This window comes from Lactuca virosa, chromosome 6 (assembly GCF_052849685.1).
Source record: "Lactuca virosa cultivar CGN04683 chromosome 6, Lactuca_virosa_CGN04683_v6, whole genome shotgun sequence".
Lineage (NCBI taxonomy): Eukaryota > Viridiplantae > Streptophyta > Magnoliopsida > Asterales > Asteraceae > Lactuca > Lactuca virosa.
Window position 1 is genome coordinate 122,659,170 of NC_136431.1, and position 14,979 is coordinate 122,674,148.

General features: G+C 34.6%; 1 protein-coding gene across 1 annotated transcript; it reads right to left on the reverse strand.

Moving 5' to 3' along the window:
* LOC145122675 (UV radiation resistance-associated protein) lies at positions 1-4,144 on the reverse strand. Its single transcript, XM_079058236.1, has 6 exons — positions 3,568-4,144; positions 2,486-2,692; positions 2,218-2,398; positions 1,980-2,128; positions 392-619; positions 1-283 (listed from the first exon to the last, which is right to left on the reverse strand). The coding sequence occupies exons 1-6, from the start codon at positions 3,745-3,747 to the stop codon at positions 167-169; spliced, it is 1,062 nt and encodes a 353-aa protein (XP_078914362.1). The 5' UTR covers positions 3,748-4,144; the 3' UTR covers positions 1-166.
* Positions 4,145-14,979: the final 10,835 nt, after the last annotated feature.

Genomic DNA, 14,979 nt, shown 5'->3' on the forward strand with positions numbered 1-14,979 from the left:
TTGAATAGAAAGATAACTAGCACAAAGATTGAAAGAGTGATTACATATTATATGTTGATCAAAAGGTGCTCCATGGGGAAAAAATAAAACAAGCACCGTTTGTAATAAAATAGAAAATAAAGAAACCATGTACAATAAACTTACAAAAAAAAAAAGGAAGCAATGGTTATGAATTGATATATTCTGTTGAGAGGATGTTGTTTAGAAGCTCTTTCATATTAGCCAGCACGTGTCGTGGCCCTAAGCTTTCAATCCCTATAAAGTTCAACAGCTGCTCCAGATCCTATGTCCATGTGAGAAATTCAATCAAATTTCAAACACAATAAATATATAATCTTAATGAGAAAAACATTGAAAGTATAAATGAAAATAATAATCCACAAATTCAAACCTTGTTTAGTAGAAATACAGCATAAGCTGATCTTGTTGTGTCTTGGCCTTCCAAGAAGAGTGGAAACTCCATGGGCTTTGAAGTTGAGGAAGATAAAGAGATTGATGTGAAATCAGATGAAGTGGGCTCCACTGAAGGGGCATAATCGCAAATATATGTACGTGAGCCTCCTAATCGTAAAGGGTATCTCAAAGGAATTTCTAAATAGAAAGCAATTAGGGAAACAGCCTGCAAAACATGAATCAACATATAAATAAATAAACCATTCAATCATGGGCTGATGCCATATAAACCCTTGAGTTTTCAGGTTTTGGTCGGTTTTGCCCAAAGTTTGATTTTATGTCCGTTTTTGCCTAACATTTTCCAAAAAAACGTTCTGTTTACCATTTTACCCGTGGTGATTACAAGTTACCATGATATTAACTTCGCAAAAAAACCCTTAACCTTACAGTTTTTTTTTATGTTTGTACCCTTAAGTTTATAATTTTTTTACGCTTTTACCCTAAATATTTTTTTCATGTTATACGTATTATATTTATATACGAAAAAAATGTTTAATTAAATATTGTATTTATGTTCTTTTTAAATGTTATATATATATATATATATATATATATATATATATATATATAGAGAGAGAGAGAGAGAGAGAGAGAGAGACAAGTTCTTTTGAGAATCAAAAGATTTTTGAGAACTTGCGAACTCATAATCTGCTCATCATTTTTCAATACCAAAAACACCAATCTTTCTCCAAATGGTGTGTCTAAGCCATATCTAGGCTCAACAAAAAGATTTGACTTTTTTTTTTTTTGGGTTTTTTTGTATGATTGTTGATTGTGCATACATGCAAAATTCGAAAATAAAAAAAAAATGTCAAATCTTTTTTTTTAGCCTAGATATGGTTTAGACGCACTATTTGAAGAAAATTGGTGTTTTTGGTGTTGAAAAATAATGAGTTGATTATGAGTTCGCAAGTTCACACGTTATTTTTAATTCGCACAATAATTCAGCCCTATATATATATATATATATATATATATATATATATATATATATATAAACACGTTTATGATTGAACAGGTTTTTTTGCATATAAACATGTTTTTGATTGATATATATACTTTTAAATACATAAAAAGACATATTTATGGTTCTAAGAAGAACGTAAATATAATATTTAATTAAACATTTTTTTCATATATAAATACGATTTTTCTGCATGAATTCGTATAATATGATATATATATATATATATATATATATATATACACACACACACACACACACACTTAGGGTAAAAGCGTAAAAAAAATTATAAACTTAAGGGTAAAAACGTAAAAAAAACTGTAAACTTAAGGGTTTTTCTGCAAAGTTAATTCTTAATATCATGGTAACCTGGAAAACCTGTAGTCACAGGTAAAAGGGTAAAACCAAACATTTTTTGGAAAATATGAGGGCAAAAACGCACATAAAATCCAACTTTGGGTAAAACCGACAAAAACCTGAAAACTTAAGGGTTTTTATGGCATTAGCCCTTCAATGATTCCAATTCTATTTTTTTTTTTTACTTTTAAAAGAAAGAACATACATGTGCAACATAACCAAGAGCAGTTGCTGATCTTTGTACTTCTTTTTTATCAGTGAAGAAACTCAGCTTCTTAAAAGGGAGGACAGTTAGATGAAGACCTGAAATGGTCAAAGATCCTGCATCCATGGGTTTTGATCCAGAAGGATTTCCTGCCATTAATCCATAAAAAATGTGTAAAAATAATATTATCATCAACTTAATAAAAAGATTAGAAAAAATCATTTCATATTTTCATTACCTGATTTACTACTTCTGGAAAATGATTCAAGTTCTTGCTCACAGGTATGTCCACTCACAACCTTGACAGGATAAAGCAATGCAATTTGTGACACCATGAATTGTTGCCTCCCTCTCAGCAACTTCTGCAAATTTTGTAGACGAACATACCCTCGTTCTCCATTCAGTGAATTATTTGCTTCCTGGTTGACCAAAAAAAAAAAGAGAAATCCTTTTTGATTTTGAGGATAAAGTTGAAGTAAATAAAAGGGAAAAAGATGAATTAATACCTGCAAGCTTCTAGTGGCTACAGAAAGAGAAGTTCCAGCCATGAGAAGAGATCTAATCTGAGAGTTAAGTTGCTCCTCCTGCTTTTTGGATTTTTCTTGTACAACTTTTGACCTCATTGACATGTTTCCCATAACCAACTTTCTTGCTTCCAAATTTTCACGCATCTGATCTAGCTTGTTTGATCGACTTAATGACTCTTCTTCTAACTGTTAAAACATTAACACAGTGATTAAATTGTGTTGCTATTTTATTCCATGAATGAAAGATGATAAAAGCAATAGAGTAGTATGAAAACAAGACTCATGATACCATTTCCAGTAAGAAAATGAGAGAAATCATTTAGTGCATAAGATAACTAAAACCCTAGATACAAATCGGACCATGTCACTGTTAATGTGATCCATTTGATCAAGACTAATGAAGCAATCAAACCCAAAAGTGGAATATCAAATCCTTGCACGGAATTATGAATTATCTAAATTATGTATATATTCAAGCCTGATGTTAACATCTTTTGTTTTTGGTTCTAGTTTTCTATTGATCCTAATATAAAATATAGGATAATGCAAATTGAATCGGCTTAATTCTAAAGAAAGTTACAGGCACAAGTGTGAAACTTAAACAACGAATATATTTAAACTATGAACATCGAATTATCAAGAAACAACAAGATCTCTACCTCATTCCCGTCATTCATGCTACAATTTCATTCCAAGTATTTTACACCAGGAAGGAAGGGCAATGGAACAATGTCAGGTTGATAGTTTTAGGAAGTTGAATGCATGCAATAGAGCATTGAAACATAACTAGATCATCAGGGATGGTAAAATTCAACTATATTTAGGAGAATTCCGCAAAGATTCTTTTGAAGATAGCTGTAGGTTTGTAAAATTCAGACTCCTTCCTTGATATTCTATTACTAGAATGGAATTTATTAACTCCTAATACTTCTTTGATTTCTTTGACACCCTAGGCAATTAATTTGGGTTGATCGAAGAACATCCAGTAATCACAAATCTATCACGATCGATTCCATAAACCAGGCAGGACATTACACGAATGGAGTAAAAGTTCAACCTACCTGTAAATGAGAGTTAAGTTTCTCTTGAATTAAAGACTTCTTCTCCTTAGCTTCGTTAAGGGCGGACGACAGACTCGAAAGACGAGCAAGCTCCTGTTGAAAATCTTCCCAGTGAATGATCTTTACTTTCTCCTCGTGATTCGTATTCTTTTCTTTTACGGATTTCTTCTTCGGATCCATCAAGAACTGAAGTAATTGATGCCGGCGATGATGATGACGATGATAAGATTTGAAGGTGCGTGGGACAATTGATCAAGAGTAGTAGATCATCGTGAACCCACCTCACCATCGTCCTGAAGAAATGAAGGGAGATTCTAGGGGTTAAAGAGCATTGTAACTGATTCGATGAATTATAGGTATAGAGTTCTTGAATTTATGAGTCCTAGACTTCGATTCCAAGTAATTCAGACACGCAGAACACGAATTGGAGGTTGTTGAAGGAACTGATATGGACCCAAATTCAGTTTACTTTCCTCGATTTAGGTATTTAGGGCAAACGAGCTTTCTATTTGAAAATGGCAACAACACCACGTAACAAATAGTGATTTTTGGATCCAAGTCAATTGTGTTTTTGTTGATTAAAATGATAATCACTAGATTCACCAATGAATTTCTTCAAAACTTGGCTTGTGGCTATTTTATTCGTTAGTTCTATATAAAACTTTTATGATTTATGAAAAAAAAAAATCAAAGTAAATAATTAAATTCTTTGGATATAATTTTCGATAAAACATAAAAATAATTTATATTTAGACTTCTTAAACATTTCGTGAACTTCATATGTTGTTATAGGGTGAGGTTCAATAGATAACCATAATTAACTAAGGAACCCATCATGAGCGTCGGAAATCATAACGATCAACGACCAACGAAATAGATATGCAATTTTACATTGGACGCACACACACCGGATTATACCAAAAAATCCACCCTTTACAAAAAAACTCACCATTTTTTTTCGTTTAAAATTTTTTTTAGGTCATGTTTTTTATCAAAAAAAAACCGAATATACCGTTGTTCACGATTTTTCGTCCTCTTTCCATAGAGATCCATGATGATATATAAAAAACGAACTTTTTTTTTCGAAAAAAACTCACTTCATTCTCTTTAATGAAAAAAGTTAAGGTCTATTTTTTATAGAAAAAAATTAATAAATATATCAAAATTCATATTTTTTGTACTTTTTAAACATAGATTCATATTCATGTTTAAAAAAAATGATATTTCAGTTCAGATTCACATTGTGAACCTGTTCAGATTCATATTGTAAACTTGTTTAGATTCACATTGTGAACCTCCTCAGATTCACAGTGTGCATAATAATAAGTCAGATTCACAGTGTGCATAATTTTAACATTGTGAATGTTAAAATTTGAAATATTTACAGTTTAGGTTCACAGTGTGAATCTACACTGATCGAGGTTTTTTTTTTGTGAACCTTCTCAGATTCACAATGTGCATAATAGTAATTCAGATTCACAATGTGAATCTGAACTGTTCGAGATTTTTCATATTGTGAATGTTAAAATTTGAAATATTTACAGTTTAGATTCACAGTGTGAATATACACTGTTCGAGGTTTTTTTTTTAATCGGTGTTGATGTTTATTAATAGAGTACAAAAAATTAATATTTTTTGGTATAGTTAGTTTTTTTTTATAAAAATAAACTTAAATATTGAAAAAACTAAGAAAATTAAGTGGGTTTTTTCGAGAAAAAAAATTCGTTTTTTATATATCATCATTGATCTCTATGGAAAGATGACGAAAAATCGTGAACAACGGTATATTCGGTTTTTTTTCCGATAAAAAACTTGGCCTAAAAAAATTTTAAATGAAAAAAAGGAAGTGAGTTTTGTTATAATCCGGTACATGTGCGTCCATTATAAAATTTTACAACCTTTCCTTTTGCCGTTGATCGCTTTAAATTCCGACGTTTTGGATTGGTTCCTTGGTTCCTTGATTAATAATGGTTCTCTATTGAATTTTTCTCTGTTGTTATATATTACTCAAACCAATTAACAATTTTGTTTATGTTGGGATGTTAAGAGGCACAATAGAGCATTTAGATTGAATGGAGCATCTAGAAATTGAATGGATAATCTAAAATTGAATGGAGCATCTAGATATTCAATGAAGCATCTAGAATTCACTGGAGCATCTAGATATTGAATGGAGATTTTGAATGGATCGTCTAAAATTGAATGGAGCATCTAGGTATTAAATGAAGTATCTAGAATTCAATGGAACATCTAGAACTGAATGGAGTATTATGAAGCACAATGGAGCATCCAGAAAATCAATGGAGCATTTGGAGTTGGGATAGAGCATCTGACAGAAAACTAGAGCATTAAAAGAAGCGTCATGCACATGATTCACCACCAAGTGACAAGGTGTGCCATTCTTGGTCAAGGTCCGCCACCTTGTAGTCATGATGCACCATTTTGATGATCATGGTGAGCTTCTGAATGTTTGCTTATGTACTATTGGAAGGTTGATGCGCCATTGGTGGCACATGATGCGTCATTGGTAATGCTTTGTGCGTCATTAGCTTGGATGATGTGTCATTTGGTTGTACGGTGCACTAGGGTGTTTCTTTCCAACTCATCACTTGTCCAAACCTTGTAACGTCCCAAAAATACCAATTAATTTTTTTCATTTAATTAAGTTAAAACCATTCATTCATCATCCCATAACGATCAGAATAAAAGTATTCTCAAAACATCAGAGTAAATCACAAACAATCGAATCGTTGTGGAATAAATCTTTAGGGGATGCAGTGTGTCACAACCCAAAATTTCTATCTTGTAAGGTCAAACACATCAACCGAAGGTCAAACTTATAGGTTTCTAGACCTAGTATACGTAAGGGTTGTGTGGTTAGGAAGTGAACCACGTAAGAATCGAGAACCAAGAACTACATTTGAGCCATAAACCTCAACGAGTGAGGTTCACGGCCGCAAACTAGGTTCACGGCCGTGAACCCTCCCTTGGCCGTGAACATACCTCGAACCGTGAACTCGTTTTGGGTCGTGAACTGTGAGGCGGTTTCTAGAAGGCTTATCACCTCGGGTTGTGTTTACGGCCGTGAACCCTCACCTATATATTAAAGAGTCCGAGATTTTTCCTCATTTCTACACTTCCAGCCGAAAACACACTCTTTTTCTCTCAAGAACTTCAACCGTGAACACTCTTTTCCCTCAAAAAAATCATCCTTCTTCCCTTAATCTTCAAGGGAACTTGCTTAGGATCTTCAAATGTTCATCATTCGTCAAGAACATTGAGCCGTGAACCCTTCTTAGGGCCGTAAACCATCCATAGGCCGTGAACCCATTAAGCCTGGCCGTGATCAACTTTAAGCCTTCCATTTTTCGATTCTAACACTTCTTTGTAAGTTTTCCCTACTTCATATGCTGTTTCCTTTGCACCTTAGATGCTAAATACACTAACTGTAGACATATATATATGCCACAATATGTTATTTAGGACTCGTTTGTGCTTCGGGACTCCACTCGTAAAAATAATCATCCTATATCGAACCATCAATTGAATCACTCAAATAAGGTGAGTTCATACCCCTATAACCTACCTTTTTAAATGGTTTTAAATGCTTTTTAGGGGGGGATACAAGTAAAACACAAGAAATCTTGTGTTTAAAAATGGAATTTTACTTACTTCATTATCTTGCCGTTAATATGAATGAAAACATGAAACTTGTTAAAACATGGAAATAAACTTATAATCTATGATAAATATAGTTTATGGAACAAATGGATCTTTTTACAAAACTACCAGTTGTTTATAAAAAGATTTTCGCATTATTACTTGTAAAGTCGTTAATCTAGTTTGTGAGACGCGTCTTCGGTACTTACTTAAGTACTAGTGGAAGTCCATCTTTATGATCCAGAGTCTCCTGGAGGGAGAGCGTGACACTTGTATATAGATCTATATGGGACTGACAATCCCTCACCGCTACTATTAGCTACAGTTGGACCGGTAGGTCTCCGGGTGACAGATGTCATAAACGATACCGACATCCCATTACCCGTCGTATCAGTCAGTATGGTCTAACTCACAATGAGAAATAACGATATATTTACGTAGTAATATACTTTTCCTAAACTTTCCCAAGGGATATTAACTATATGATACTCAGTATATACAATAAGGTTAGATAAAATTGAAATCCGATAAACAGTGGAATGTGTGACTTCCGCCTCATTTCCTGTTCCTTGTTTGGTTGTGGGCTTAGGGCAGATTCACCCATTCAACTGTCTGTTCGATATCGGTTATATACAACTCGTATGTATTAAGTGATCATAGGAGGGTAGTATCGCCATATCAGGTTTTCAGGGTAAACAGGTCTTCAGCCAGTTTAACTTATCAACAAAACTAGATACCCTTAAAGTATGTATAATAATTATACTTGTGCTTTTCGGTATCGGAACGATTTAGACTACCAGCTGGTTTTATAGAAAAAATAGGATTTTCTATGGTAAACATCGTTATTTTAAAGGTAAACAGTTCTTGATAGAACTTTCTGAAAACGATAGCAATTATTACTGAAAACATTGTTTCATAGTAGAGTAAGTGAAACTAGAAACTTATTTACAAAAGGTTTAATACTTATTATTAAACTAGTATAACATAAAGGACATTAAATGGTTAATTCTATAATTCTTTATTTTATACATCAGAGTTATATATAAATAATATCCGATAGGCGGTAGAATGTGTGACTTCCGCCTCATTTCCTGCTCCTTGTTTGGTTGTGAGCTTAGGGCACATTCACACATTTAACTGTCCGTTAGATATTAGGTTATATATAGTTAGTATAAACTAAGTGATTATAGAAGGAACTATTGTGGTTACCATTCTACCAGAGAATCATTAATGTTAATTCTGTAATTACTTGATGAATACATTAGGATTATATATTATGAAGATCCGGTAGACAGTGGAATTTGTGACTTCCGCCTCATTTCCTGTTCCTTTTTTGGTTGTGGGCTTAGGGCAGATTCACACATTCAACTGTCTAATCGATCTGTATTATATATAATTTATATTCACTAAATGATTACAGAAGGATTAACTACAGTCATTTTACTTATCAATAGAATATAGGATTTTCTGAAGGAACCGGCGAACTTTTTCTAAAGAACCAAGAGTATACTTTTTATAACAAAAATACTTATGAACTCACCAACTTTAATGTTGACACTTTTTCAAACCACTTTTATTCTCAGGAGCGTTAGTAGACAGGTACCTCTCAGGTGTTGCGAAGACGAAGCTTTACGTCTTAACTTTTGTTGTACTTTTAATGTATTTTAAGTAATGTTTTGAACACAATGTAAATATTATATTATCAATACGATGGTTGTTGTTACTTTGATTGCTATGATGCATGTGTTGTGATACTTAACATGAAGTCATCCACCCCCGAACGTTTCCGCCGTTCCGGTTTGGGGGTGTGACAGATTGGTATCAGAGCATTGTTTATAGTGTACTAAGTATATCAACCTATAAAAGATATACAACTATAAATACAATGGGGCCGAAGTGCTCTGACTAAAAGTATACTTTTAAAATATAATAATATTTTTATAAAAGTATATATATATATATATATATATATATATATATATATATATATATATATATATATATATACACTAGAACAAATGTCACAAGAAGAACAAAACAAAAGTATTTGGATGTTGGACACTACAGTCAAACCTGGACAGTTATGTAATCATATCTGGAATAAATATAGCCTAATCAACTATATTTATTTGAGATACGACCAACATGTGTTTGGGAGTGATAGTAGTGTTGCAGCAAGTCTAAAACTTACCAACCCTATATACCAAAGAAATGCTAGAACAAAACATAAAGTTAAAATACTATAGGAGTATTTTAAGTACAAGAACTAACTCTGTGAAAACTAAAAGATCTTTACTAGTAAGTCTATAACTACCGAGTGTATACATTAAGGTTATATATAATTGAGATTTTATACACTTAGAATTGGTGATTTTCACTATACTTCATTTTCCTTGTTTGGATGTGGTTTTAGAGTAGGATCACTTATTCGAAGGTCTATTTGATTTGGAATATATATAATCTGTATACACTAAGTGATTATAGAAAGACTCGGTAAGGATATGTAACGCCCGTGTTTCTAGGCTAGGCATTAAAGATGATGTAATAGTCTAGGCCAACCTTTGTAACTTGTTTTGAAATAATACGATGTATTATTCGAGTATTATGTGTTTTATGCTTAATTATTATAATTTAATGAATTAAGGATAAAAATAAGCGTCGAAAATAAATGTTAGATAAATCTGATATCTATGAAGAAAGTTGTAGTGGATGAAATAAGGATTTCGGAGATATAAAGAATACCGAAATCCGAGTTATAACGAAGAAGTTATGACCTGTCGAAGTTTCGTGGCAGAACCGGCACGACGCTGTATGACGTAAAAAGTGAATTTACGATAAAGTACTTTTTAGCCTTAGCGATCTAAACAAAAGTCGTAGTGTTCGTTAAACCGAGAGCATGCATAAAAAGAATGCCCAAAGCTGACTTCGAATGAGGAAGTTATGAATTTTCTAAGATTTGGCATAGCAGTATGCAGCCCGAAACTCGAATTTTAGATCGAGTGATTTTTAGCCGAAACAATCTAAACGAGAATCGAAGATCTCGTCGATAGTAGTGTAACGGTAAAAAGACAGACGAAAACGGACGACGGATGAAGAAGTTATGAATTTTTAACGAACATTTCCTGTCCCGGCCTGTTTAAAATATAACTTTAAAATTTAATTCAAAATTATCCGACGGAGTCTAAACGAAAGTTGTAGATCATTGTCTCACCTACGCGTGGATATAAAGAACGTCAAAAACGGAGTTCGTATGCAAAAGTTACGAATTTTTGAAGTTTGGAAAATGGGAGTACGCCCCGCGTACATGAGTACGCCCAGTACTCGTGTGTGTGATCCGGAGCTGGCCACGTTTCCTACTTCCTCGCATGTGACACGTATCTTGTACCATCGACACGTCTGATGTGACAACCGTCAATTTTTAGCCAAGTCAAAGTCAACTAAAGTCAACAAGTCAAACCGGTCAACTCATCTAACCCTTGTACATTAGGGTTTCCATTATATTTCTTATTGAACAACTCGCAATCTTAATACAAAGTATCACTTGGAACTTTCACGTGTTCGGAAACTCTAAACCCTAATCAGGGCAAGTGATGAAACTACTCAATAAAACCTTATTCCCTAACCCTCGGGGGCATATAACAATCATAACAAGACTTAACGAGGTTTACAAACCTTGCGTTACGAAGCCAAACACTAAAAAAGGTCACAAAAGAAGTCTCTCCCAATCTCTTTCACTCTAACTCTCCCAAAACTCTCTCTGTATGAGAAATCTCTCCAAGAATGTCAAATCTCTTCCAAAACTCTCTCTGTATGAGAAATCTCTCCAAGAATGTCAAATCTCTCCTAAATCTCTCCAAGTATGTGAAATCTCTCCCAAATCTCTCCAAGTATGTGAAATCTCTCCTAAAACTCTCTCTGTATGAGAAATCTCTCCAAGAATGTCAAATCTCTCCTAAATATCTCCAAGAATGTGAAATCTCTCCCAAATCTCTCTCTGTATGAGAAATCTCTCCAAGAATGTCAAATCTCTCCCAAATCTCTCCAAGAATGTCAAATCTCTCCCAAATCTTTCTCAAAACCTCTTTTGATCTTTTTGTAATCATTTGGGGCATCCCGACACTTGACTTGGTGAAAAACCATGCGAAACGGGAAGATACCTTGGAAAATAGCCTCTTAGGGCCGGAGTCCCTCTATAGGGATCAAACCCTCATTGGACCGGAGTCTCCTTGAGCAGCCGCAGCCGGCGAGCCGCAGCCACCGACCGCAGCCACCTGGAGCAGCCACATCCGAAGGCGCCTCTGGTTCTACCTACTCGGGCAGCCTCCTTTCCTCTTCGAATCCGCATCCGCGACCAAGCCCCACCTCAGATCTAATGTTGTTCAGGCCGGAGTCACCTCTTCTAAGTTCGGATTTGCCATTTTTCACCCGGTTTTCGACCACGACTCCATTTTTAGTCCGTCTTTAATTATTTTAACGGAGGATTTCCACCCAAAACTTTATTTTAACATATTAAGACCCATATGTCTTAATTAATCACGTTTTTAATGCAAATCTTATCCAGGATTTAGTGGTTGGAGTAATTAAGGTGGAGTGTTGACCTTGCTTTACTTTATGACACAAGCAACCCCCCCCCTCACCCAATCTATGGCCAGCCACTCCTCCTACCCTACCTTAGTCATGTCAAGGTACTTTCTCATCATTTTTCAGCCATTATCTCGTCCAAAGAGCTGAAAGACTCCCACTCTCTCTCTCTTCATTTCACCCACTTCACTCATTTCCACCAAAGATCAAACACAACTTTTCTCTCCAACTTTCTCTCTCAATTTCGGGATTTCAAGGCTGATCATCAAGTTTTCTTCCACTCTTGGTAAGTATAACTCATCTTCCTTGTGATTATTACACTTCATTCTACTCAAATCATGGGTTGCTCACACAAATTCCATCCCTTTGGTGTTAGATTCTCGAAATCTTCAAGGCTTCTTCAAGTGTTCTTGAGTTGAACACTTCCCTTCTCCAACACTCATCCACTGAAATCACACAAGGTGAGTTCATACCCCTATCTTTTCATGTTTTTCTTAAGTTTTAAGGGGGGGAATACAAGTTAAATCATCAAGACACAACTAAACTTTTCCAACAGCTTTTATAAGAAACGTTGGACTTCAATCACGGACTGTTTTGGACAACCTACACATTTTATTTTTCAAAACTGTACACGGTGCAAGTAGTTCAAGTCCTTAGCTTTAAAATGGCTACTTGCACATCTCCATACGATTTTCCTACAATTTATGGTGATTTTTACAAAACTGCCTATCATTTCAACATCAACCCGGACCAGTCTGTGATTATGGACGTTTACACACATGTTGGAGACCACTAAAAATCATGAGAAAATTTATGAGCAAACTAGACATGTTTTCCAAACTCCCAGAATTTACGGATTCGGATTTGGACCTGTTATGATTTTTCTATGAATTTTCTAAGAACAGTAATAGAAAATGTTAACAACAGAAAAATGCTATCAATTTCATTTCACCTTGTAACATGTCGAGCAAGGTGTATATCTTTATGTGAATAAATGTTATTACAATAAATGACATTTTGTCTTAGTATATGGACATGCATCATTTAACAAATGGATTTTGATATATATAGAACATAGAAGATAACAAATTGTTATAATTATAGTACATCCATTACATACAAATAATTGAATAAACTACGTTAAGTGTAGTTTATGTACATTACCACTACTACCCGTGTTTTGATAAACTATAATAGGTATAGTTTATGATACATTACATTACACACTCATACAAAAAGGATACATTTATACAAAAGGGATTTTCATTACATCACATGTAAATTCGTTAATGACTTTTGTGAGACATTCGCTTCACATTATCAATAAGTCCCGTATTGTAACCAGAGTCTCCTGGAGGGAGAGCGTGATAGTTGTATATAGATCTATATTGGGTTTGACAAACCCACACCTGAGCTGCATGCAACAGCTAGACCGGCAGGTCTGAGGTGACAAATGTCATAACATTTCCGACGCCTGAAGAACGTCGTTTCAGGCCAACTAGGTCATAGCATGGTTATAATAACTCACATTAAAGTATTAACAAACATAGAATTTACGGGGATTTCATTGAAATCAAACGAGTTTTTGTCGATTTAAACTTGCATTGTTTTACTATAAATACGACAAATTAATTGTACATTCCGGTCTTTGGGTTTTAAGACTACATTTACACATTAAGGAAAATATAGGATTTTCTTTGGATCATATTTCTAACAAAACTATTTCATCTAGAATTGTTAGACTTCAGCTATAATTGCTAAGTGTATATGATAGGGTTATATAAGAATTTAGTCACAATCGACTTAGAATTGGTGGGCCCGCCTCATCTCCTGTTCCTTGTTTGGTTGTGGACCTAGGGCAGACCCATTATATTCAACGGTTTATTTAACTTAAATTTTGTACAACTTATATACGCTGGGCGATTATAGAAGAAATCTATGGGTCCTTCTAGGGTTCATCATCGCATAACATAGAAGCATTCATTTCACTTAATAAAGAAAATATTGGATTTTCTGGAAACATACTTTGTCGCTTTTACAAGGAAAACGGTTTCTTTCTCGAACAAAACTCTTATGAACTCACCAACTTAATTGTTGACACTTTTTCAAAACTACTTGTATTCTCAGGAAATCAGTGAAACAGGAAAACCAACATCATTTTGAGGATGGGACGATAAATCGTCAAACGTTTCATTTTATCATCATAATGTAATTAATTTTGAAACATGTAAACTTATTCCATGGTGTACCCTTTTCAATTATATTTATGATGGTTGTAATTACTTTGAGCACTATTATATTCGTTGTTGTGATACTATACATGAAGTCCTCCACCTCCGGACGTTTCCGCCATCCTTGGTTTGGGGGTGTGACATCTGATGCCACGCATCACCCTACGCCCAGCGTACGAAGGCTTACGCCCCGCGTAGAGCACCGCTGAGCAGTACGCCCAACGTACACCATATTTACGCCCAGCGTAATGCCGAGCCTCGGGCACTATAAATAGCACCCGGTGCCATCCCATTTTAGGTTGCAAACTTCCATTCTCCCACCCTATATTTTCTTCTATACTACAAAAATTACCCCCAAGCCTATTTTATCATTCTAGCATCATAAGCAAGTCCCGGAGAGCCCGAAGATCCCGAGAAAAATAGTTTTCGAGCCGAAACTCTGCCCGCGTGAAGCCTGGTTTTTGGGAAAACATCTCAGTTTTATCGGAAACGATCGTTTTAAGAAACGAAGTGCTGCTCGATTATCGTTAAATCAAGTGAATGTGTAGTTACTTTCATCTTACACATAGATATGAAGTATTTTCTATAAAATACGTGCTATGTGTAATTATATTGTTTGTTTATTTGAGATGTGTGACAACCGTCAATTTCTAGTCAAGTCAAAGTCAAATAGAGTCAACAAGTCAAACCGATCAACTCATTTAACCCTTGTATATTAGGGTTTACATCGTGCTTACTATTGTACAACGCACTATCTTAATGCAAAGTATCACTTTGAGTCTTCACGTGTTCAGAAAATCTAAACCCTAATCAGGGTAAGTGATGGAACTACTCGATAAAACATTAATACATACCCTTCGGGGGCGTATAACGCTCATAACAAGGCAAAACGGGGTTTACAAACCTTGCATTTCGAAGTTAAACACTCGCAAAGGTCACA

Coding starts and splice junctions, on each gene's coding strand:
- LOC145122675 (XM_079058236.1), bottom strand. CDS start 3,747: ATGGATCCGAAGAAGAAATCCGTAAAAGAAAAGAATACGAATCACGAG. Junction 2,129..2,217: donor TTCCAGAAGTAGTAAATCAG/GTAATGAAAATA, acceptor GATTAATGGCAG/GAAATCCTTCTGGATCAAAA. Junction 620..1,979: donor CTCTTGGTTATGTTGCACAT/GTATGTTCTTTC, acceptor CATGTTTTGCAG/GCTGTTTCCCTAATTGCTTT.